Below are 26070 nucleotides of genomic sequence, written 5' to 3' on the forward strand. Positions count from 1 at the left end.
GGCCCGCCCGTTCCCCAGACCTGAATCAAATTGAGCACATCTGGGACATCGTGTCTCGCTCCATCCACCAACGCCACGTTGCACCACAGACTGTCCAGGAGTTGGCGGATGCTTTAGTCCAGGTCTGGGAGGAGATCCCTCAGGAGACCATCCACCACCTCATCAGGAGCATGCCCAGGCATTGTAGGGAGGTCATACAGGCACGTGGAGGCCACACACACTACTGAGCCTCATTTTGACTTGTTTTAAGGACATTACATCAAAGTTGGATCAGCCTGTAGTGTGGTTTTCCACTTTAATTTTGAGTGTGACTCCAAATCCAGACCTCCATGGGTTGATAAATTTGATTTCCATTGATAATTGTGTGATTTTGTTGTCAGCACATTCAACTATGTAAAGAAAAAAGTATTTAATAAGAATATTTCATTAATTCAGATCTAGGATGTGTTATTTTAGTGTTCCCTTAATTTTTTTGAGCAATGTATATATACAGTGCCTTGCGAAAGTATTCGGCCCCCTTGAACTTTGCGACCTTTTGCCACATTTCAGGCTTCAAACATAAAGATATAAAACTGTATTTTTTTGTGAAGAATCAACAACAAGTGGGACACAATCATGAAGTGGAACGACATTTATTGGATATTTCAAACTTTTTTAACAAATCAAAAACTGAAAAATTGGGCGTGCAAAATTATTCAGGCCCTTTACTTTCAGTGCAGCAAACTCTCTCCAGAAGTTCAGTGAGGATCTCTGAATGATCCAATGTTGATCCAAGCCCACAAGGTCCTTAAAGGAACAATCAGCAGTTTAAAAAAATAAATAACAAAGCCGACACCCCGCCATTGATTTTGGTAAATACCTTCCAGATTGGGGCTGGAGAAATGTATCCACGCTCAAGCTATGGATGCAAGTTCTGACCATATAGGATATACGTTTCGTTTTAACCATGTTTTGAGGCTATATAGTGTTTATTTACAATTGCATTGTTTACAAACATTGGAGTAAAACAAGCTTATGGGTTCTGATGGGGTGCGACAGGTCGAACTAAGCTAATTCGGCATTCATAAGTCATGTTCTTCAAGAATCTGTGGGTGTATACTGGATGTACCAATCGCACGACGACAGAGACAGAGCTATAGGCTCTTTGTTCAGCTTAAACAGGGTGGGGAAAGGGGGGGGGTCCTACAGTAGATGGGGGTAAGAAAGAGCGATGGATGAGGAGGAGTGGTTGAGAGGGGTTAAGGATTTAAGATGGAGGAGGGGTTGGGATAGAGCCCATTAGTAGTGTATTTGAGTGGAAGCTCTCGTCTCTCTCTGCGTTCATCAAGTCCCCTGGAGCAACTCCTCAGACAGACACTGATGTCACCCTGATAACAGCTCTTCTGTCTCTTTCTACCTCTCGCTCTATCGTCCATTCCCTCTCTACCTCTCTCTAGACCCTCCATTCTTTATCAATTCAATTTCAATTCAAGGGCTTTATTGGCATGGGAAACATGTGTTAACATTGCCAAAGCAGGTGAGGTAGGTAATATATAAAGTGAATATATAAAGTGAAAAACAATAAAAAATTAACAGTAAACATTACACATACAGAAGTTTCAAAACAATAAAGACATTACAAATGTCATATTATATATATAAATATATATATATACAGTGTTTTTACAATGTAAAAATGGTTAAAGGACACAAGATAAAATAAATTTACATTTACATTTAAGTCATTTAGCAGACGCTCTTATCCAGAGCGACTTACAAATTGGTGAATTCACCTTCTGACATCAGTGGAATAGCCACTTTACAATAGTGCATCTAAATCATTTAAGGGGGGGTGAGAAGGATTGCTTTATCCTATCCTAGGTATTCCTTGAAGAGGTGGGGTTTCAGGTGTCTCCGGAAGGTGGTGATTGACTCCGCTGTCCTGGCGTCGTGAGGGAGTTTGTTCCACCATTGGGGGGCCAGAGCAGCGAACAGTTTTGACTGGGCTGAGCGGGAACTGTACTTCCTCAGTGGTAGGGAGGCGAGCAGGCCAGAGGTGGATGAACGCAGTGCCCTTGTTTGGGTGTAGGGCCTGATCAGAGCCTGGAGGTACTGCGGTGCCGTTCCCCTCACAGCTCCGTAGGCAAGCACCATGGTCTTGTAGCGGATGCGAGCTTCAACTGGAAGCCAGTGGAGAGAGCGGAGGAGCGGGGTGACGTGAGAGAACTTGGGAAGGTTGAACACCAGACGGGCTGCGGCGTTCTGGATGAGTTGTAGGGGTTTAATGGCACAGGCAGGGAGCCCAGCCAACAGCGAGTTGCAGTAATCCAGACGGGAGATGACAAGTGCCTGGATTAGGACCTGCGCCGCTTCCTGTGTGAGGCAGGGTCGTACTCTGCGGATGTTGTAGGGCATGAACCTACAGGAACGGGCCACCGCCATGATGTTGGTTGAGAACGACAGGGTGTTGTCCAGGATCACGCCAAGGTTCTTAGCGCTCTGAGAGGAGGACACAATGGAGTTGTCAACCGTGATGGCGAGATCATGGAACGGGCAGTCCTTCCCCGGGAGGAAGAGCAGCTCCGTCTTGCCGAGGTTCAGCTTGAGGTGGTGATCCGTCATCCACACTGATATGTCTGCCAGACATGCAGAGATGCGATTCGCCACCTGGTCATCAGAAGGGGAAAGGAGAAGATTAATTGTGTGTCGTCTGCATAGCAATGATAGGAGAGACCATGTGAGGTTATGACAGAGCCAAGTGACTTGGTGTATAGCGAGAATAGGAGAGGGCCTAGAACAGAGCCCTGGGGGACACCAGTGGTGAGAGCGCGTGGCGAGGAGACAGATTCTCGCCACGCCACCTGGTAGGAGCGACCTGTCAGGTAGGACGCAATCCAAGCGTGGGCCGCACCGGAGATGCCCAACTCGGAGAGGGTGGAGAGGAGGATCTGAAGGTTCACAGTGTCGAAGGCAGCCGATAGGTCTAGAAGGATGAGAGCAGAGGAGAGAGAGATAGCTTTAGCAGTGCGGAGCGCCTCCGTGATACAGAGAAGAGCAGTCTCAGTTGAATGACTAGTCTTGAAACCTGACTGATTTGGATCAAGAAGGTCATTCTGAGAGAGATAGCGGGAGAGCTGGCCAAGGACGGCACGTTCAAGAGTTTTGGAGAGAAAAGAAAGAAGGGATACTGGTCTGTAGTTGTTGACATCGGAGGGATCGAGTGTAGGTTTTTTCAGAAGGGGTGCAACTCTCGCTCTCTTGAAGACGGAAGGGACGTAGCCAGCGGTCAGGGATGAGTTGATGAGCGAGGTGAGGTAAGGGAGAAGGTCTCCGGAAATGGTCTGGAGAAGAGAGGAGGGGATAGGGTCAAGCGGGCAGGTTGTTGGGCGGCCGGCCGTCACAAGAAGCGAGATTTCATCTGGAGAGAGAGGGAGAAAGAGGTCAGAGCACAGGGTAGGGCAGTGTGAGCAGAACCAGCGGTGTCGTTTGACTTAGCAAACGAGGATCGGATGTCATCGACCTTCTTTTCAAAATGGTTGACGAAGTCATCTGCAGAGAGGGAGGAGGGGGGGGAGGGGGAGGAGGATTCAGGAGGGAGGAGAAGGTGGCAAAGAGCTTCCTAGGGTTAGAGGCAGATGCTTGGAATTTAGAGTGGAAGAAAGTGGCTTTAGCAGCAGAGACAGAGGAGGAAAATGTAGAGAGGAGGGAGTGAAAGGATGCCAGGTCCGCAGGGAGGCGAGTTTTCCTCCATTTCCGCTCGGCTGCCCGGAGCACTGTTCTGTGAGCTCGCATAAATATGGGTTGTAATTACAATGGTGTTTGTTCTTTACTGGTTGCCCTTTTCTCGTGGCAACAGGTCACAAATCTTGCTGCTGTGATGGCACACTGTGGAATTTCACCCAGTAGAGTTTTTCAAAATTGGATTTGTTTTCGAATTCTTTGTGGATCTGTGTAATCTGAGGGAAATATGTCTCACTAATATGGTCATACATTGGGCAGGAGGTTAGGAAGTGCAGCTCAGTTTCCACCTCATTTTGTGGGCAGTGAGCACATAGTCTGTCTTCTCTTGAGAGCCATGTCTGCCTACGGCGGCCTTTCTCAATAGCAAGGCTATGCTCACTGAGTCTGTACATAGTCAAAGCTTTCCTTAATTTTGGGTCAGTCACAGTGGTCAGGTATTCCACCGCTGTGTACTCTCTGTGTAGGGCCAAATAGCATTCTAGTTTGCTCTGTTAATTCTTTCCAATGTGTCAAGTAATTATCTTTTTGTTTTCTCATGATTTGGTTGGGTCTAATTGTGCTGTTGTCCTGGGGCTCTGTAGGGTGTGTTTGTGTTTGTGAACAGAGCCCCAGGACCAGCTTGCTTAGGGGACTCTTCTCCAGGTTCATCTCTCTGTAGGTGATGGCTTTGTTATGGAAGGTTTGGGAATCGCTTCCTTTTAGGTGGTTATAGAATTTAACGGCTCTTTTCTGGATTTTGATAATTAGTGGGTATCGGCCTAATTCTGCTCTGCATGCATTATTTAGAATTCTGCGTGCAGAGTCTCAATTTGGTGTTTGTCCCATTTTGTGAAGTCTTGGTTGGTGAGCGGACCCCAGACCTCACAACCATAAAGGGCAATGGGCTCTATGACTGATTCAAGTATTTTTAGCCAAATCCTAATTGGTATGTTGAAATTTATGTTCCTTTTGATGGCATAGAATGCCCTTCTTGCCTTGTCTCTCAGATCGTTCCCAGCTTTGTGGAAGTTACCTGTGGCGCTGATGTTTAGGCCAAGGTATGTTTTTTGTGTGCTCTAGGGCAACAGTGTCTAGATGGAATTTGTATTTGTGGTCCTGGTGACTGGACCTTTTTTGGAACACCATTATTTTGGTCTTACTGAGATTTACTGTCAGGGCCCAGGTCTGACAGAATCTGTGCATAAGATCTAGGTGCTGCTGTAGGCCCTCCTTGGTTGGTGACAGAAGCACCAGATCATCAGCAAACAGCAGACATTTGACTTCGGATTCTAGCAGGGGGAGGCCGGGTGCTGCAGACTTTTCTAGTGCCCGCGCCAATTCGTTGATATATATGTTGAAGAGGGTGGGGCTTAAGCTGCATCCCTGTCTAACCCCACGACCCTGTGTTATCTACACCTCTCCCCCTTCTCTCTCTCTCTCTCCCGCTCCTCCTCCATCTCCCTCTCCATCTCTCTCTATCCCCCCTTCTCTCTCTCCCTCTCCTCCTCCATCTCTCTCTATCCCCCCTTCTCTCTCTCCCTCTCCTCCATCTCTCTCTATCCCCCCTTCTCTCTCTCCCTCTCCTCCATCTCTCTCTATCCCCCATCTCTCTCTATCCTCCCTTCTCTCCCTCTCCTCCTCCATCTCTCTCTATCCCCCCCTTCTCTCCCTCTCCTCCTCCATCTCTCTCTATCCCCCCTCTCTCTCCCTCTCCTCCATCTCTCTCTATCCCCCCTTCTCTCCCTCTCCTCCTCCATCTCTCTATCCCCCCTCTCTCTCCCTCTCCTCCTCCATCTCTCTCCATCCCCCCTTCTCTCTCTCCTCCTCCTCCATGTCTCTCTATCCCCCTGATGCGATGCCAATCAAAGCTCTTGGCTCTCAGTTCCCCGTCATGATGTCACACTGTGTGATACAAACAACCCAGTCTGCCTGTCAGGTCCCGAGTCTACACTGCACCAGGCTGGTCCATCTGTCCATAAAGGCATCAGAAGTCGAACAACGAGTAACTCACAGCAGAACCGATGGCCTAGCAGGTAGCAGTGGTTCCAGTCCAACAGCTGATGTATTGTTACAGTAAGAAGGCCTCTTGTTTACCTTCAAAACCTGAAGAACATGTATGAAGGTCGGCTGGTAAATATTGTCTTTATGTCTCATTACTTTAAACCCTGACCAGTATGTGGCTCATAAATAAATGGCCGGAACGGAGCAAAGGGAATGGCATCAAACACCTGGAAACCATGATGTATTTGATACCATTCCACTGATGCCGCTCCAGTCATTACCACTAGCCTGTTCTCCCCAATTAAGGTGCCACCAACCTCCTGTGCTATGTGTACGGCCTTAGGACACAGGAGACATAACATTTTATGCTGCAGCATTTAATGAATAAGTAACCGTGTGACTGAGCCGGGAATGAATCGATAGCAATGTTTCTGACGTTGTCATCATGTTGCCGATAAATATTTAATCACCATGTCATTTGACGAGGCAGGAAAACACAAACTCTCCGCAGTCGTTTTTAGAGTATCAGTTAAAAGAGGCTCGACTGAATAATTCACAGGGTTATTTTCTCTCTCTCTCTCTCTCTCTCTCTCTCTCTCTCTCTCTCTCTCTCTCTCTCTCTCATATATATATATAACTGGGGCTGTGATAAGAGAGCAATCTGATTAAGGGAGAGTACCAGTGGGACTGTGCGTGTGTGCGCCTGTGTCTCACAGGTATCCCACGGCTGGCCGCTGATTGTAACCATGGAGACCGGTTAAGCCAATATCAAACTAATGTGAGCTTTTAAATTACAGAAAAGAATCCCATGAGTCCAGTTTTGCCAACAATCCAAGGAAAGTAGCTGTCGGCTGCTCCATTTGTCGCTAGAAGTTGCTAGATGAAGTCATGACATAATAGTGACTTCATAACGACCAGATATATATACTTTTTTTCTGCTTATGCTGTCCATCAGTCTCTCAAGCAATGAGAAGTTCTCCAAATCAAAACGAAATAGAATGTTTGAAGGAGAACAAAAAGGAACCCATTTTAATAAAATTCACCTCACTTAAGTTGCTGCAGCAGCAGGGAGAGGACTGAGAGGCTACAGCAGAGAGAGGACTGAGAGGCTACAGCAAAGAGAGGACTGAGAGGCTACAGCAGAGAGAGGACTGAGAGGCTACAGCAGAGAGAGGACTGAGAGGCTACAGCAAAGAGAGGACTGAGAGGCTACAGCAGAGAGAGGACTGAGAGGCTACAGCAGAGAGAGGACTGAGAGGCTACAGCAGGGAGAGGACTGAGAGGCTACAGCAGGGAGAGGACTGAGGCTACAGCAGAGAGAGGACTGAGAGGCTACAGCAGAGAGAGGACTGAGAGGCTACAGCAGAGAGAGGACTGAGAGGCTACAGCAGGGAGAGGACTGAGAGGCTACAGCAGAGAGAGGACTGAGAGGCTACAGCAGAGAGAGGACTGAGAGGCTACAGCAGGGAGAGGACTGAGAAGCTACAGCAGAGAGGCATCCAAACCCTCTTCCTCTCTCTCATCTCTCTAAATATCTGTCTCTCTTTCCTCCCTCCTTCAATCTGCCTTGTTGTTCTCCTGGCTCGTGTCCACCCCTCTATCTGACAATTAAGCCTTCCGTAGGCCTGCCAATACCACCACTATTAATATTTTACCCACAACAAGGTAGCAAAGTGGCTATTGAATTCCCATACTCTACACACACACACACACACACACACACACACACACACACACACACACACACACACACACACACACACACACACACACACACACACACACACACACACACACACACACACACACACACACACACACACACACACACACACACACACACACACACACACACACACACACACACACACACACACACACACTGCCTGTGAGGTGTTGTTTTTGGCCTGATCTGAGACAGCTATTAATAATGGCTTAGGCTTCTTAGTGTCATTGCTCTCAAGGCTGCCGCTCGTTCCAGAGCGTATCTGTGTGTGTGTCTGTCTGTGAGCGTCCGTGTGGTTAACACTTTGCTGGGTGATTGAAGTGACTGTGGAAGCCCAAAAAAGGAGGAGAGGAGAGGGAGTGAAGGAGGAGATGGGCGGATTGGAGATAAACCTCATCGATGGACAATGAGGACGAGGAGGAATCAATCCTATATTATGTTAAGAAGATGAAATGTCATTCATTTGTTTTGTCAACAAAATAACCTCTCTTAAATCAAGCTGGTATCAACACCTTTTAGCTTGAGGTTCTGCAAAATGACCTCCCAATGGTGTGCAATATTTTAGACAACATTTTCCACAGTGACAGATGGACCTCTCCATTTCTCCATCTCTTCATTCTTTCACATCGGTCTCTTCAGCGAGTACAGGTAGAGCTGCTAGCAGCCTGAGGTTCACAAACCAGCACTTTATCTTTCCTTCAAGGGACTTCCTTTTAAGTATGCCTAGAGATAAGAACACACATCATTTAATTTCCTTTACTGATATAAAATATCTCCCCCCCGCAATCTGGAGGTGAATGGAAGCATCCCTGCTGGGCTGATTCGATTAAGGTGAGCCGGAATGTACCAAAACCCAAGCGGAGGAGGGGGGCAGCAAATCCGACGGCACACATCGCGGTGTGGTCTAATATCTTGCCTGCTCTCACAGGTTACAGGCAGCAGGGAAATGTGGAAATGTGTGCGTCTGTGTATGTTTGTCTGTATGTGTGTGCTAGGAAAAAGGCCACGGCAGCAGGAGTGAAGGTGACATTTTGTTTATCTGGAAATGTCACCCTTTCAATTCCTCAGGATACCGTACGTACGTGTGTGTGAGTGCGTGTGCGCTCATAAAGTCCTACCTTGCCCAGTCCAGGGGTGTCTTTGATCTTGCTGGCAGCCCGTAACAGGCAAGGTGGGGCAGGGGGAGGGGCGGTCTGCAGGGTCCCACTGAAGTTGGTGGGGAACAGAGGGGGGTCACACACCACTGGGGGGGCGCTGGGCGCTGCTTCTTCTTCTTCGATGACAGGTTCAACTTCTGAGCAGCTCTACAGAAGGAGAAAGGGGGGGGGGGGGTTCAATTCCAATGTTAACCAATCATCCAACACATCTCGTTACAGTGTTCATCTACTGCTGATTGAAGCGAGTTGGGAGATAACGAGAGAGAGGGCAACAGACCCACAGAGAGTAAGAGATTTAGAAAGAGAGAGGAGAAGGAAGAGGGAAATATTCCCCCCCCCGACCTAAGAGCGCACAGAGTGATCATGATGTGTAAGGCATTGTGAGAAATGTGTTCCCACTTAAAAATCCAGCTGTAGAGAGTGGTTAAGTGGACGCCTTCGATGGAAGAAAAAAACCACAGTGAAGATAGTTGTTCCATGCCACCATGACGACGCTTCCTCCCCAACACCACCACAATTGCGGTAGCTCCGTGTGCCCTGTTCTAATTGCTCGTTCATGTTGCTAATTGGGGCTGGATTACGCGCCCAGCTCACCACATCAATAACGAACACACGCACACACACTTAAGCAGCGACATCTGTAACTGGGAGGGGAACACCATTTCACTGTCCTCACAGTCTTCTCTTTCCACTCACTCTTTTCTCTTCCCTGTCTCTCCTCTCCTTTCTCCTTTTAGTCTAAATGACACTATGGTGGCTAGGAAATGTGATGACACTGCTAAAGTTGTCAAATCATTTTTTGTAGGAAACAACTTCGTCATCCTGATGACGTCATCAAATCTAACGTTAGCTAGCTAAAATCCGGTGCTCTCCTCCTCTCAATCATAGCTAGCTAGCTGACGTTATACAACATCTAATGTTAATCTGACGACATCACAATAACCACGTTTTCTTCCACGGTTTTTAAGTTACGACATACCATATAAAATCCTGACAGCTGTGATGGAATCGGGACTTTTATATATATGCAAACAGATCAGTTGTTCGTTCGACATGGTGGGGTCTTTTGGTGTCTGTAAAATGAATTATGTGAGAAATTGCGGTGGAAGCGTATTATCATATCAAAGTAAACTTAGAGTCACGCGATGACATCAGACAGTAGGTGTGTGGTCCTCTAACTACGATTTGGGAAACCACGCGGTTTATAAAAGATGAAATAAGATGAAACCATGCAGTTTATTAGAGATGAAATATGATGAAACCATGCAGTTTATAAAAGATGAAACCATCTAGTTTATAAAAAAATAAATACGTTATGAACTGGACTTCACAGGGTGGTGAAAGTGCGCCGTGATGAGCTTGATGCTCCTTTCTGATAAATACAGGGTCTTATTCTGGTGACATGCTGATCGACGCTTGACTGCTGTTTGACAAATGAAAAGAAACCACACACAATGGGGCTGTTACCTGGACACAGATTAAGCCTAAGAGGAGACAAACTGCATTTCTATCATGGAGGACTGGCTTGAATTCTGAGGATGAGCTATTGATTTTCTACCCAAAGTTGCAAAGAAAATGTTGTGATCCATTTAATTAACGGAAGAGACCAGCAACATGGATGAAAGGGTGTGGTGGCAGTAGCAGGAATAGCTCCATCTAGTGGGCAAAACGTGGTGCTTTCAAACAAATGTAAGTATTCAGATCCCTTGACTTTTTCCACATTTTGTTACGTTACAGTCTTCTCCTAAAATTGATTAAATAGTTTGTTCGCCTCATCAATCTACACATAATACCCATAATTACAAAGCAAAAACAGGATTTTAGAAATGCTTTCACATTTATACGGAAATACAACATTTACCTAAGTATTCAGACCATTTCCTCAGTACTTTGTTGAAGCGATTGTGCGTGTGTGTTCCCGAGTGCATATGTGCGCACAGGGGTCGCGAGCATTGAACCACTCCTTTTTGGGGGTCGCGGGTCAAAAAGTTTGAGAACCACTGCTCTATGGGACCTGATGTCACCACCTTCACCATTAACACACATAGGACAGGGACAAATACAGACACGGTTACCGACACTGCCACAAACATGGATATGATTGCAGTTACCAATGGTTACCGACATGATTATGATCACGGTTATGAACAGTTGCCAGTTACCAATGGTTACAGAGAAAAAAATCATTTTCATGGCAGCCTGTCTTATCTACTCAATCTATCAATACCGCCCAAGCTGTTCTTTTCAACTCCGCCTTCCTTTATAAATCCCTCCCTAGAACTCTGTTCTATTTCTCAAATGTCTCCCTATACCTCTTCATCTCCAACTGATTGTGTTCTTTCTTTCTCTTTTGGGTGTGTGTTTTTAACCATCAGGCCTAGGGGTTAAAATAAATAGTAACCTACTTTGAATGTTATATATTTTTGGGCGGGATCTCTAAGCGATGTTATATCAACTATTTCATGTGTATCTGAGCTCTTGCCGTACTCGCAGGTAGAAATACAGCCGGGATGACCTAGTATTGTGATAAAGTCGCTCTCACTACACTGGAAGGTAACCGGAAGATTACTTTTAGATCACAAAAACGTGTCACAAGTTTACATACACCTCAGCCAACTACATTTAAACTCAGTTGTTCACAATTCCTTACATTTAGTCATAGACATAATTCCTTGTCATAGGTCAGTTAGGATCACCACTTTATTTTAGGAATGTGAAATGTCAGAATAATAGTAGAGAGAATTAGCTTTTATTTCTTTCATCACATTCCCAGTGGGTCAGAAGGTTACATATACTCAATTAGTATTTGGTAGCATTGCCTTTAAATTGTTTAACTTGGGTCCTTCCACAAGCATCCCACGATAAGATGGGTGAATTTGGCCCCATTCCTCCTGACAGAGCTGGTGTAACTGAGTCAAGTTTGTAGGCCTACTTGCTCACACACGCTTTTTCAGTTCTGCCCACACATGTTCTATAGGATTGAGGTCAGGGCTTTGTGATGGCCACTCCAATACCTTGACTTTGTTGTCCTTACGCCATTTTGCCATAACTTTGGAAGTATGCTTGGGGTCATTGTCCATTTGGAAGACCCATTTGCAACCAAGCTTGAACTTCCTGACAGATGTCTTGAGATGTTGCTTCAATATATCCACATCATTTTCCTACCTCATGATGCCATCAATTTTGTGAAGTGCACCAGTCCCTCCTGCAGCAAAGCACCCCCACAACATGATGCTGCCACCCCCGTGCTTCACAGTTGGGATGGTGTTCTTCGGCTTGCAAGCCTCCCCCTTTATCCTCCAAACATAACGATGGTCATTATGGCCAAACAGTTCTATTTATGTTTCATCAGCCCAGAGAATATTTCTCCAAAAAGTACGATCTTTGTCCCCATGTGCAGTTGCAAACCGTAGTCTGGCTTTTTTTTATCTCGGTTTCGGAGCAGTGGCTTCTTCCTTGCTGAGCGGCCTTTCAGGTTATGTCGATATAGTACTTGTTTTACTGTGGATATAGATACTTTTGTACCTGTTTTCTCCAGCATCTTCACAAGTTCCTTTGCTGTTGTTCTGGGATTGATTTGCACTTTTCGCACCAAAGTGCATTAATCTCTAGGAGACAGAACACGTCTCCTTCCTGAGCGGTATGACGGCTGCTTGGTCCCATGGTGTTCATACTTGCGTATTATTGTCTGCACAGATGAACTTGGAAGCTTCAGGTGTTTGGAAATTGCTCCCAAGGATGAACCAGACTTGTGGAGGTCCACAAATTTTTTCTAAGGTCTTGGCTGAATTCTTTTGATTTCCCCATGATGTCAAGCAAAGAGGCACTGAATTTGAAAGTAGCTCTTGAAATACATCCACAGGTACACTTCAAATTGACTCAAATGATTTCAATTAACCTATCATAAGCTTCTAAAGCCATGACATAATTTTCTGGAATTTCCAAGTTGTTTAAAGGCACAGTCAACTTCTAACCCACTGGAATTGTGATACAGTGAATTATAAGTGAAATAATCTGTGTGTAAACAATTGTTGGAAAAATTACTCGTGTCATGCACAAAGTAGATGTCCTAACCGACTTGCCAAAACTATAGTTTGTTATCAAAGAAATTTGTGGAGTTGTTGAAAAACGTGTTTTAATGACTCCAACCTAAGTGTATGAAAACTTCCGACTTCAACTGTACTTGTCAGATTTCAATACTGGCCGATATCATAACGCGGGAGTTTCTCTTCTTTTGAATGAAACATTAGTCATATTTTTGCAATATTCCTAAATCAATGAATCTGTAATTTAACAACATATTTCTCCTATTTTTCTGCCTCTTCAGTCCAGGGTGTTTTGCATGGTGCAAACATCAGACAAGGCACACAATCTGCAGGTTGAACATGTCGAGATTGTAGACTCCTATATTGACAGTGCAGTTTGTTTAGGCAATTTTACAGCTTACAGCTTTACAGCTAATTTTATAGCTACTTTGCATGCTGATGTTGACTTTGTTATTAGCAAGCAAGCTGATAGAGAGAGCATTGCATTGTGGGTTATATAGGCGAATTGAGCAGCAATTTCCAGGATTTCCATGTATTTTCTAACAACAATTTGAATTGAGGTGTGTTTCCGTCTCTTCTTTAATTCACATAGAAGTAGCCCATTTCACTGTTGCGGACAATTTATGTTTGAGGCTTTACTGAGCCGGACAAACTTCTCTTTTTGACGAGAGCCCAAGCACTTCCCTAGTGTTTCCGGAGATCAAGTATGAAGACCACTTGCACAAACTTTTTACCCTTTATACTCTTTGGAAGGTTGTACTTATTATGATGAGCTAATGCTAAGCTATTTGCCAGCTATGTTTGGTGTCATGTTTGTTGACATTATACAATACATTCTGGGTGTCACTCAAACGTCTGCCAGACCAACGATGTTATAACAAAATGAGGTGAAGGGATGGTTCACTCCTCTTTCGAGTCAACTTCTGGAAGTGAATGAAGGGAAGTGAATGATGGTAGATAACACCCCGGTCAACATGCACACTGCAAACAGACAAAACTCATCTTGTCTCATCTTGTTATCGTTGGTGGACGTAAAAACACTAACATGGCGGCGCGCACTGTAATGGGTGAGGGTCGGTGGCAGGGAAGTCAGGCGCAGGAAAACGAACTTGGTATAAACAGATTCGTTTAATAATGCTCATACAACTCCAAAAACCAAAATATACAAAAACATAACATAAGTGGGTACAAAACCCGTCGCACACCGACACATCACTTGCACAAACATACAATAAAACAATCTCCGACAAAACATGAGGGGAAACAGAGGGTTAAATACACAACATGTCATTGATGGGATTGGAACCAGGTGTGAAGGAAGACAAGACAAAACCAATGGAAAATGAAAAATGGATCAGCGATGGCTAGAAGGTCGGTGACGTCCGACCGCCGAACACCGCCCGAACAAGGAGAGGGACCGCCGAACACCGCCCGAACAAGGAGAGGGACCGCCGAACACCGCCCGAACAAGGAAGGGACCGCCGAACACCGCCCGAACAAGGAGAGGGACCGCCGAACACCGCCCAAACAAGGAGAGGGACCGCCGAACACCGCCCGAACAAGGAGAGGGACCGCCACCGAACACCGCCCGAACAAGGAGAGGGACCGCCGAACACCGCCCGAACAAGGAGAGGGACCGCCGAACACCGCCCGAACAAGGAGAGGGACCGCCGAACACCACCCGAACAAGGAGAGGGACCGCCCGAACACCGCCCGAACAAGGAGAGGGACCGCCGAACACCGCCCGAACAAGGAGAGGGACCGCCGAACACCGCCCGAACAAGGAGAGGGACCGCCGCCCGAACACCGCCCGCCCGAACAAGGAGAGGGACCGCCGAACACCGCCCGAACAAGGAGAGGGACCGCCGAACACCACCCGAACAAGGAGAGGGACCGCCGAACACCGCCCGAACAAGGAGAGGGACCGCCGAACACCGCCCGAACAAGGAGAGGGACCGCCGAACACCACCCGAACAAGGAGAGGGACCGCCGAACACCGCCCGAACAAGGAGAGGGACCGCCGAACACCGCCCGAACAAGGAGAGGGACCGCCCGAACACCGCCCGAACAAGGAGAGGGACCGCCGAACACCGCCCGAACAAGGAGAGGGACCGCCCGAACACCGCCCGAACAAGGAGAGGGACCGCCGAACACCGCCCGAACAAGGAGAGGGACCGCCGAACACCGCCCGAACAAGGAGAAGGACCGCCGAACACCGCCCGAAAAAGGAGAGGGACCGACTTCGGAAGAAGTCCTGACACGCACAAACTACCCATCGTCTGATTATTGTTTTAGAAAGGGTTTTACTCAATTCTTTCGATGGTGAGCTCACCCATGATGTGATGAATTGTAAATAATAATTGCTATTAGCTAATTCATATGGTGGTTTCTGTCAGCCAAGAGTTAGCTAAATATGACCGCTTGTGTTATGTCAATCTTTCCTCAGTTAACACTAGCCTACATTTTCCGGTTTGGATGATTGTGTTATGCTGTAGCTACTTCTGTGAATGTCTGAACATTGCATCCAAAAATAAACTGGTCACATTCAGGACATAACTTTGTAAGGACTGTGTTTGTGCAAAAGTGTGTCCAGCTCAAGCGCTGACTGTTGTGTCAATCGAAGCTGGAAGTTCCAAATACGCATTCTAATCACTGTACCGCTGTAGAATGATCACACCCATGTGTTGGTACGTGTCAAATGGTTAACACTGTAGATTAAAGGAATGAGTGGTTTTGGGTGGATTATTTCATTAAGGCTTTTACTCAATCACCACCAATCACATAGCCTGAGTCTGAGAGAACACGCGCACACACACACACGCGCACACACACACGCACACACACGCGCGCGCACACACACACGCACACTCACACTCACACACTCACACTCACACTCACACACAAACTCAAAGATACCAACGGTCTGCTGTGTTAGTGTGACTTCAGAGAGATGCCTGTATGATGATGAAGAGGAGACGAAGACAACGACACTTCTCGAAGTAGACGAGACAATTAGACTGCTGTCTCTCACCCTCTCTCTCACCTCCCTCTGTCTCGCTCTCTCCCTCCATTTCTCCTCTCTCTCACAGTGCCTCGAGTGTGCTACCGACACAGTCATTTCAGAGAGCCGAGTAGAAAGTCCAACAGCACTGAAGTGACAGAGCTGTCATAGACGGTCTTTTATAATGTGAGTCTCTTTGCAAGTTTATTTTCACACGTGTGTGTAGGTATGTGTAAGAGTGTGTGAATGTTGTCTCAGTTATTATAATGAAGGTATGATGTTATTTTGTCTGCAAGGGAGGAGAGGACGATATGTGTGTGTAGGTAGGTGTGTGTGCGTGGGCCTGTGTGTGAGAGTGCAGGTTACATGTGGTCATCAAACCGCACCACGAGAGGCGGGTGCTGGAATGTTTAGTCTGTTTCAGGGTTCATTCAGGACAGTTGCCACGGTAATAAAAAATATACTTTTGGGGGGGAGCAAGTCTGTGTGTGTGTGTTAGTCCCTGAAGAGTTGACAGAGATCCAGGGAAGTTGTGTGAAGTGCAAAGTGAGATAATTATGGTGACACTCATTAATGAGTGAGAGACTTCTTCTCTCCCTCCCTCCTTCCTTTCCATCCCTCCCTTCCTCTCACTGACCAAACCGCCTTAATGATCTGGCAGTGCCTGACAGCCTGAAAAGTTTTCTGAAAGTGCACACACACACACACACAAACAAACAAACGCACACGCACACACACCTCTCTGTCACATTACTCTGTGTGCACTGAAGCTAATTGTATACTTGCTGTCCTATATACACTTCCATTCAAAAGTTTGGGGTCACTTATAAATGTCCTTGTTTTCGAAAAGAAAAGCACATATTTTGACCATTAAAATAACATCAAATTGATCAGAAATACAGTGTAGAAATTGCTAATGTTGTAAGTTCCTCTTGCTGCTCCATAGGCAAGTACCATGGTCTTGTAGTGAATCCAAGCTTCGACAGGAAGCCAGTGGAGTGTGTGGATGAGCAGACATGGGGGAACTTGGGAAGGTTGAACACCAGGCAGCCTGCAGCGTTAAGTTGCAGGGGTTTGATGGCACACGCGGGGAGCCCAGCCAACACCTAGTAGTAGTCCAGACGGGAGATGACAAGTGCCTGGATTAGGACCTGCAATGCTTCCTGTGTGAGGTAGGGTCTTACGCTATGGATGATGTTGAGCATGCTTTGATGCTTGCAGAAAATAACATGGTGTTGTCCAGGGTCACGCCAAGGTTCTTTGCACACCATGATGGAGAGGCCTTGGAGTGAAGGAAGAGCAGCTCTGTCTTGTCAAGGTTGAGCTTGAGGTGGTGGGCCCACATCCAAGCTGAGATATCTGCCAGGCATGCAGAGATGAGTGTATTAGACGAGGGAAAGGGGAGAAATAGTTGAGTGTCCTCTGTATAACAGTTATAGGAGAGACCATGTGGGGATATGACGGAGCCTAGTGACTTGGTGTATAGAGAGAAAAAGAGAGGGTCTGGGGGACATCGAAGCAAGCAAGTGAGGGTACGTGATGCAGACACAGATCCTCTCCACGTCACCTGGTAGGAGCGGCCTGCCAGATAGGATGCAATCCAAGAGTAGACTGAGCCTGAGACACCCAGCCCTGAGAGGGTGGAGAGGAGGATCTGATGGTTCACAGTGTCCAAGGCAAACGATAGATCTAGGAGGATGAGAACAGAGTAGAGAGAGTCAGCTTTGGCAGAGTGGAGAGACTCCGTGACACAGAGAAGAGCAGTCTCGGTTGAGTGACCCATCTTGAAGCCTGACAGGTTAGGGTCAAGAAGATCGTTCTGAGAGAGATCTCGGTCTGAGACCGTATGTGTTTTGGAAAGAAAAGAAAGAAGGGATAACAGTCTATAATCTTTGACGTCAGAGTGGAGCGACTCTGGACATTTTGAAGTCAGTGATAAGGGATGAGTTGATGACGGAAGTGAGGAATGGAAGAAGGTCTCCAGAGATGGTCTGAGGAATAGAGGAAGGGATTTGTCAAGCGGGCAGGTTGTCGGGAGGCCAGATGTCACTAGTAGCAGGATTTAATCTGGAGAGGGAGGAGAGAAAGAGGTCAAGGCGTAGGGTAGTTCAGTGTGAGTGTGTGAGAGTTAACGAGGAGTGTGAGAGTTAACGAGGAGCAGATGTCGTCCACCTTCTTTTCAAAGTGGTTGACAAAGTCGTCCGCAGAGAGGGAGGAGCGAGGGGGTGGAGAATTGATGATGGAAAATAGGTAGAAAAGAGTTCCCTATGGGTTGGAGGCAGAAGCTTCAAATTTCAAGAGATAGAAAGTGGCTTTAGCAGTGGATACAGAGGAAGAGAAGGTAGAGAGGAGGGTGTGAAAGGAGGATAGGTCTTCCAGAAGTTTAGTTTTCCTACATTTTCACTCAGCTGCCAGCAGCCCTGTTCTGTAAGCTCACAATGAGTCACTCAGCCATGGAGCGGGGGGGAGGAAAAGGGACAGTGTGAGTTATAGGAGGTGGAAAGGGAGGAGAGGAGGGTCGAAGAGGCAGAATCAGGGGACAGGAGGGAGAAAGATTTAGCAGAAGGGAGAGATTATAGGATGAGTGTAGTGGGAGACAAACCTTGCCTCGCAAAGCCGCCTGAAACCTAGCCTTGCAAAGCCACCTGATCCCGCAAGCTTACATTAACCCCCCAGAGTCAATATCTGTGCCCCCACGGTAATCTAATCAGCATAATAAAAACATCCCCATCAAAATCCGTCTGTTTAAACGAGAGATATAATTTTTTTTGCACGGGGCTGCGTGTCAATCCACCGCATCCACCAATGGTGGCCTTCTGCATCTGCGGTGGAAGGTAGTCGAGCTGCAGTGGTGTTTGTCAGACCAGGAGACATCCCCAACATCGGTCTTCTCAAGGGTTGCTGGCCAATGTTGACTCCAATGCTTCCCACAGTTGGGTCAAGTTGGCTGGATGTCCATTGGGTGGTGGACCATTCTTGATACACACAGGGAACTGTTGAGAGTGAAAAACCCGGCAGCGTTGCAGTTCTTGGCACAAACCGGTGCGCCTGGCACCTACTACTAGACCCCCGTTCAATGTTCAAATGTTTTGTCTTGCCCATGCACCCTCTGAACACACAATCCATGTCTCAATTGTCTCAAGGCTTAAAAATCCTTCTTTAACTTGTTCAACTTTAACAAGTGACATCAATAAAGGATTATAGTTTTCAGAAGACTAAAATATAGCAAAAATGTTTGACATGGAAGCGCCGGATTTTCGTTGTTAACAATAAATAAATAAGAAATAATGTTCCACCCATGAGGCCAATGAGCTGCTTTTGGTCTTGGACTGCAGGAAAGGGCTACCCCGTCGCCTCACCTACACTGATTGAAGTGGATTTAACAAGCATTACAATGGGCCAAATTCAACAATGTTTCATCAAATAATTGTTGTATATATTCCTTTATACCTAAAGGGGTCCTAAAACTCTAAATCAAATAGCTAAATGATCCTTGGTATGACCATCTTAAAACAATTCCACATTTTAGTTTAGTAGAAATGCCGGATTCTGAAGTGAGACTGCGAGAGCTTGTTGATATAAACCGAATGAGGTAGTGTTAGCTACTGTTAGCCCACACAGTATAACCCCTGGCACTGTTAACAGATGCTGCTGCATTATTCACAACCTTTCGCAGGTGCGTGTGTGTGTGTGTGTGTGTGTGTGTGTGTGTGTGTGTGTGTGTGTGTGTGTGTGTGTGTGTGTGTGTGTGTGTGTGTGTGTGTGTGTGTGTGTGTGTGTGTGTGTGTGTGTGTGTGTGTGTGTGTGTGTGTGCATACCTGTGTCTCTCCCTCTCTCTCTTGGTGCTATGTGATAACGTGAACAAAACAACAGTAACATCAATTCTTAGAACAACAAAAAGCTCAAGCTAAGCACAGCATTCTACCTGTGCCTTTACGGAAGAATGTCCACTAAAAGAGAACGCTGTTCAGTGCATAATACTGACCTAATACTGACCTAAAGCCCAATTCAGATACAACAGCCAAGATATGCACTTTTAGAACAAAGTTTGATCTGAACGGTCTAGTTTTAGAATGTCTCATATTGGTTGCTGGAGATTCCAAGATTCAACATGTAAAATCTTAGCTAAAGACTTGCGACGAGACGGATCCCATTTGCAAATCGGAGAACAGTGTGCTGATGGTTTATGTTTAGTCCAGCAGCTAGCAAGCTAGGTATTTTGCTGCAGTTAGCTAGCTTAACTTGCTGATATTAAGTCCTTAGGTGTTCACTCTTCCTGATACATGCATTTCATGATACTCGTTTGATACACCACCTTGCTACAATGAGTGGCAACTTTATATCAAAGTTGTATTACGTCATCGAAAAAAGGCTCCATTGCCGTGGAAACGGTCTCAACTGCCCGTCTCGTCTTCTTAATCTGAATGCCCCGTTTCTCTTTACTCTCCTCTCTATCTCTTTTAAAAAAATCTTTCCAGTAGTTTCATGTCCTCCAGGCGATGTATGTTCAGAAAGTTTCCGATCAGACTGCCTCCTGTCCCAGCCTCGCTACAGCCCCATATAATTGTTTACAATACAGTAGCTTCAACAGGACTCTGTAGGGTAGCACCACATTGACTTCAACACATAAACTAGGAGGCTCATGGTTCTCACCCCCTTCCATAGACTTACACAGTAACTATGACAACTTCCAGAGGACGTCCTCCAACTTATCAGAGCTCTTGCAGCATGAACTGACACGTTGTCCACCCAATCAAAGGATCGGAAAATGCAGTGCATAAAATGTGGTGAATGGTTGACTCAAAAAAGAGAAAGACAATAGTTGAATAGTTTGTAGGAGAAGCAAGAGAGAGCAGGAGAAAGAGAGCTAGCTATATTTGTTATATTTTTTTATTTTTACTTTCGCTTAGCTAGCGAATGCAGCAAGCTAGTTTAGCCTACTCGGACACCTGGCTCAAACAAAGAGGGATGCTATGTTAACTAGCTGGCTATCCAACACTAGAACTTTTCCAAGTCAAGGTAAACTTTTGGTTTAATTAATTTATTGCCACCAAGGCTGTTAAAGTGCTTGCTGACTGTACACTGTACTGCATGATTGTAGCGAGTTTACTAACACGTTAGTTCTAGTACATGTAGCTATGTTTACTATGATGTTAGCTAATACTGATGACAACGATGTACAGCAGGCTGTGTGTAGCAGTTAGCAGTTTGTTTTTTTCCACTTGGTCACAGACAGCTGATGTGTTGTGCACTGAAGTCCAAAAGTGAAGGGAAAAGGTGAGAGGAGAAGAGAGCATGGATGCGAGAAAGAATTATAGCTACAATGATTAATTGTGGCTGCTATGAAAGTGAACTGTGTTTGCGTGTGATCAGGGGTGTATTCATTCCACCGATTCTGTTGAGAAACTTTCTTAAAAGGAAGCAAATGCAACAAAACGTAGCTCAACATACCTGAATTTGTCCAATAGAAATGTATGTTTGCAACTGTTGGACTAATGCTTACACCCTAAATCAGCTAGATGCAGGCAAGAGTGTGCAAGGCGGTATTGAATGTGTCACATCTTGATTACTCAAATTTCTCTCGACCTGTGTACCTATATTGTAAACTTTCATTCATAGGCTAGGTTGTAGCAACCTCATGATGGGTATAGGGAAAATGTGACTATCATGTAGCAGCCTAAACCTAGCGATGTTACATTGAGCTGGGTGAATAGAATATGAATGACAGTCATCCAATATGCTGTAATAGAAATAAGGCCATGCTCAAAAAAAATGATTTTCCTCGCTCATCTTAAACGGCACCGATCGCCACTGCCTTCAGAGGGTGTGTGTGCAGGCATGTGTGTGTGTGTGTGTGTGCTTGTGTGCTTCTGACTCGGGGCCATATAGCCTGTCCAGTTTAAGCGGAGGGAATGTAGGCGAATAGAAGGAAGAGAGAGAAGGAACAGGGGAGAGAACTTGGCAGCAGTGTTCTGGTTGGAGACCAGGGAGAAGAGTTGAATCCAGCAGTCTGATCTCATTAAGATCACTTCCCAGAGAGAAGAAAAGACAGAAAAAAGCTCCCCTGGATTTTAGTAAAAACATTCAATGTCATGGTGGTAGTTCAGGAAATCAATCTCACATGAGTTAATAATGCCTAGGCCTTTGCTCGGTTGGAAAACACACACACAGAAAGAAAACAAGAGCAGAGGAGAGACGAGAAGAGAGGAAAGGATGCCGAGAGCACAGGAGAGGGGAGGGGAGGAGAGGAGCATCTAATCTACCTGTCTCTCTCCATGTGTCTCTACCATGCTCAGAGAACGGTAGAACCTTCCCTAGAGATTACTGAACGACGGAGAGCAAGAAAGAGGCAGGCCTCCATCCCTCACTCAACCTGTCCCCATGGAAACCACCTGGAACAGCCCAGCTCCCCTCCCTAGCAAATGCTCAGACAGGCGCGTGCCTCACACATACACACACGCTGGCATGCACACAAAGCTGCGCGCACTCAACACACACACACAAACACAGCTCGCCTTCAACACATTCAGCAATCTACCGCTTCACTTGCAATACCAGAGCACACACAGCAGACATCATGTCCACACACCACCGTTACTACTATAGCTGGATGCATTTTGGGGGGGTAGGCAGTGCCTTCCTTTCCTTCTATTTGTTTAGAATTGAATCGATTTAACACACATGTTCTATTTCCAGCTCTATGTGGTGCTGAAGGACATTAACCCTATAACCTCTAACCCAGCCTTACAGTATATAAGCTAGTGTTGTCATATTGCTGTCCTCCCTTCTTATGATGATCAGTGACCTCAGAGACAGACATTCTACCGATCTCTTTCACTCTCTCTCTCTGTCCCCTCTCTCTTTCTCTTTCATTCTGCCGCACATCGATTGACTTAATTCAATCAACATTTCCCTCAACTTCTTCCACGGAGCTGAAGATATTTTCTCTCTCTCTCTCTCTCTCTCTCGCTCCCCCTCTCTCTCTCCCCCCCCTCTCTCTCCCTCTCTCTCTCTCTCTCTATCTGTCCTCTCTGTCTGTCTCTCTCTCTCTCTCTCTCTCTCTCAACTTTGTTTTCCTGACTGAAATTATCAGTATAACCTATAAGACGTAATCAGAACTTCTCAATTGAATCCAAAATGATAAAAGAGAATCAAAATAGAGTGATGCTAGGAGACAGTGTGGCGCTGCGAACTGGTCTTCTGCTCTCTGATGCTAATTCAAATGTATTTTGTTTGGGTGCTGATGCGCAAGCACGCACACACAAACACACACACTCGCACACACACACACAGTTTTTGTCTGTCTAGGCACTGGTGCTATAATTGCTTAATGAACTATTAACTGGTAATTAGTGGAGGAGAGAGGCTGGTTATTTGAGGCCAGCAGCCACCTCCTAAGACCGGAGTGACGGGGTGAGAGCCAACCCACGGGGGGGTGATTGCAACAGTGCTGGGCATATAAACCCCCTCAGCCTCGAAAGCACCGGAGAGGAGAGAACAGCTCTACTGAGAACGTATGGTTTTCTGTTTTCACTAATGACCTTCCACTGACATTGAATAAAGCCTGTGTGTCTATGTACGCTGACGACTCAATATGTCGCCTACGACAATAAAATAAATAAATTACACCCTTCAGCGAGAGCTTCAGTCAGATTTAGAATGGGTAACTAGCCATAGGCTAGTGCTAAATATCTCAATAACTAAAAGTATAGTTTTTGGGACAAATTACTCTAGAACTATTATTGAATAATATTGCGATTGAGCAAGTTGAGGAGACTAAACTGTTGGGTGTAACCCTAGACAGCAAACTGTCATATAGACTCAATGGTTGCTAAAATGGGAAGAGGTCATGACATCTCAGTCGACTAGGCAGGTTCTACAGGCCCTAGTGTTGTCGCACCTGGACTACTGCCCAGTTGTGTGGTCATGTGTGGCAAAGAGGGACATAGGTAAAGAGCAGCACGTATTGCACTTCGATGTACACGGAGGGCGAATGTCAGTATCATGCATGTCAATCTCTCCTGGTTCAAAGTTGAGGAGAGATTGACTGCATCACTATTGGTCTTTGTGCAAGGTGTTGATGTGTTGAAGTTACCGTACTGTCTGTTCAAGTAGTTCGCACACATTTTGGACACTCATCGGCAATGTTCCCTCAAAAAGAAATTCATGCTACCCTCTGCCTATTGGCTACTTAGCTTATTCAAGCCTGTCTCAAAATACAACACTTTACTCTATATGACTCGCTTTTCAAAGATATCTAGAAATGTACATGTTTTGTAGGAAGCAATCACTCCGCTATTGTTGACTACAAATGATCTATAACTGGGCTTGTAACTCATTAACTAGCAAAGGATATGAACAAAATGTGCACATGTGGCTACATGCAGCTCTTGCTTTGATCTCTACTCATGACCGCTCATGCTGTAAACACAGTCCAGTTAAAAGTAAATGGCACAGATCCATACAGTGCATTCGGAAAGTATTCAGACCCCATTACTTTTTTCACATTTTGTTACGCTACAGCCTTGTTCTAAAATTGATTAAATTGTTCTTTCCCCCTCATCAATATACACAAATACCCCATAATGACAAAGCAAAAACTGTTTTTTAGACATTTTTGAAAATGTATAAAAAAAAAAAAAATGAAATATCAAATTTACATAAGTATTCATGACCCTTTATTCAGTACTTTGTTGAAGCACCTTTGGCAGCGATTACAGACTTGAGTCTTCTTGAGTATGACGCTACAAGCTTTGTCAGGTTGGATGGGGAGCATTGCTGCACAGTCATTTTCAGGTCTCCAGAGATGTTTGATCGGGTTCAAGTTCGGGCTATGGCTGGGCCAACTCAAGGACATTCAGAGACTTGTCCTAAAGCCACTCCTGCATTGTCTTGGCTGTGTGCTTAGAGTCGTTGTCCTGTAGGAAGGTAAACATTCGCCCCAGTCTGAGGTCCTGAGCATTCTGGAGCAGGTTTTCATTAAGGATCTATCTATACTTTTCTCTGTTCATCTTTCCCTCGATCCTGACTAGTCTCCCAGTCACAGCCCCACAGCATGATGCTGCCACCACCCATGCTTCACCATAGGGATTGTATCAGGTTTCCCCCAGACTTGACGCTTGGCATTCAGGCCAAAGAGTTCAATCTTAGTTTCATCAGACCAGAGAATCTTGTTTCTCATGGTCTGAGAGTCTTTAGGTGCCTTTTGGCAAACTCTAAGGGGGCAGTAATGTGCCTTTTACTGAGGAGTGGCTTCCGTCTAGCAACTCTACTATAAAGGCTTGATTATTGGAGTGCTGCAGAGATGGTTGTCCTTCTGGAAGGTTCTCCCATCTCCACAGAGGAACTCGGAAGCTCTCTCAAAGTGATCATCAGGTTCGTGTTATCCTCCCTGACCAAGACCCTTCTCCTCGATTGCTCAGTTTGGCCGGGCAGCCAGCTCTAGGAAGAGTCTTGGTTCAAACCCTTTCTCCGCTCCGGTGCTTTCGAGGCTGAGGGGGGTTTATCTGGCCGAATATGCCCAGCACTCTTGCAATCACCTGGGTCAGAATCTCTGCAACCTCTCATTCTGTCACTCCGGTCTTAGGAGGTGGCTACTGGCCTCAAATAACCAGCCTCTCTCCTCCACTAATTACCAGCTAATAGTTCATTAAGCAATTATAGCACCAGTGCCTAAACAGACAAAAACTGTGTGTGTGAGCATGTGTGTGTGTTTGTGTGTGCATGTTTACGCATCAGCACACAAACAAAATACATGTGAATTAGCATCAGAGAGCAAAAAACCAGTTCGCAGCGCCACACTGTCTCCTAGCATCACTCTATTTTGATTCGCTTTTATCATTTTGGATTCAATTGAGAAGTTATGATTACGTCTTATAGGTTATACTGATAATTTCAGGAGAGAGAGAGAGAGAGAGAGAGAGAGAGAGAGAGAGAGAGAGTTAAAACAGGAGATTGAGAGGGTGGGGGAAGAGAGAGAGAGACAGAAGGAGAGGGAAAGAGTTAAAGACGGAGAGAGAGTGAAAGATAAGAAGAGATAAAATATCTTCAGCTCCGAGGGAGAAGTTGAGGGGAATGTTGATTGAATGATTGAATTAAGTCAATCGATGTGCGGCAGAATGAAAGAGAAAGAGAGAGGGGACAGAGAGAGAGAGAGAGAAAGAGATCGGTAGAATGTCTCTCTGAGGTCACTGATCATCATAAGAAGGGAGGACAGCAATGTGACAACACTAGCTTATATACTGTAAGGCTGGGTTAGAGGTTATAGGGTTAATGTCCTTCAGCACCACATAGAGCTGGAAATAGAACATGTGTGTTAAATCGATTCAATTCTAAACAAATAGAAGGAAAGGAAGGCACTGCCTACCCCCCCAAAATGCCTCCAGCTATAGTAGTAACGGTGGTGTGTGGACATGATGTCTGCTGTGTGTGTTCTGGTAT

General features: G+C 45.8%; 1 protein-coding gene across 1 annotated transcript in view; it reads right to left on the reverse strand.

The window, feature by feature from the left end:
- LOC135526040 (kinesin-like protein KIF26B) overlaps nt 1-26070 on the reverse strand; it is a 172933-nt gene that overhangs the window by 50093 nt on the left and 96770 nt on the right. The window contains 2 exon segments of the mRNA XM_064954070.1: nt 8545-8667; nt 8670-8730. Of these exon segments, the coding sequence (XP_064810142.1) occupies nt 8545-8667; nt 8670-8730 (184 nt within the window).

The sequence above is a fragment of the Oncorhynchus masou genome, chromosome 32 (genome assembly GCF_036934945.1).
Source record: "Oncorhynchus masou masou isolate Uvic2021 chromosome 32, UVic_Omas_1.1, whole genome shotgun sequence".
NCBI classification, from domain to species: domain Eukaryota; kingdom Metazoa; phylum Chordata; class Actinopteri; order Salmoniformes; family Salmonidae; genus Oncorhynchus; species Oncorhynchus masou.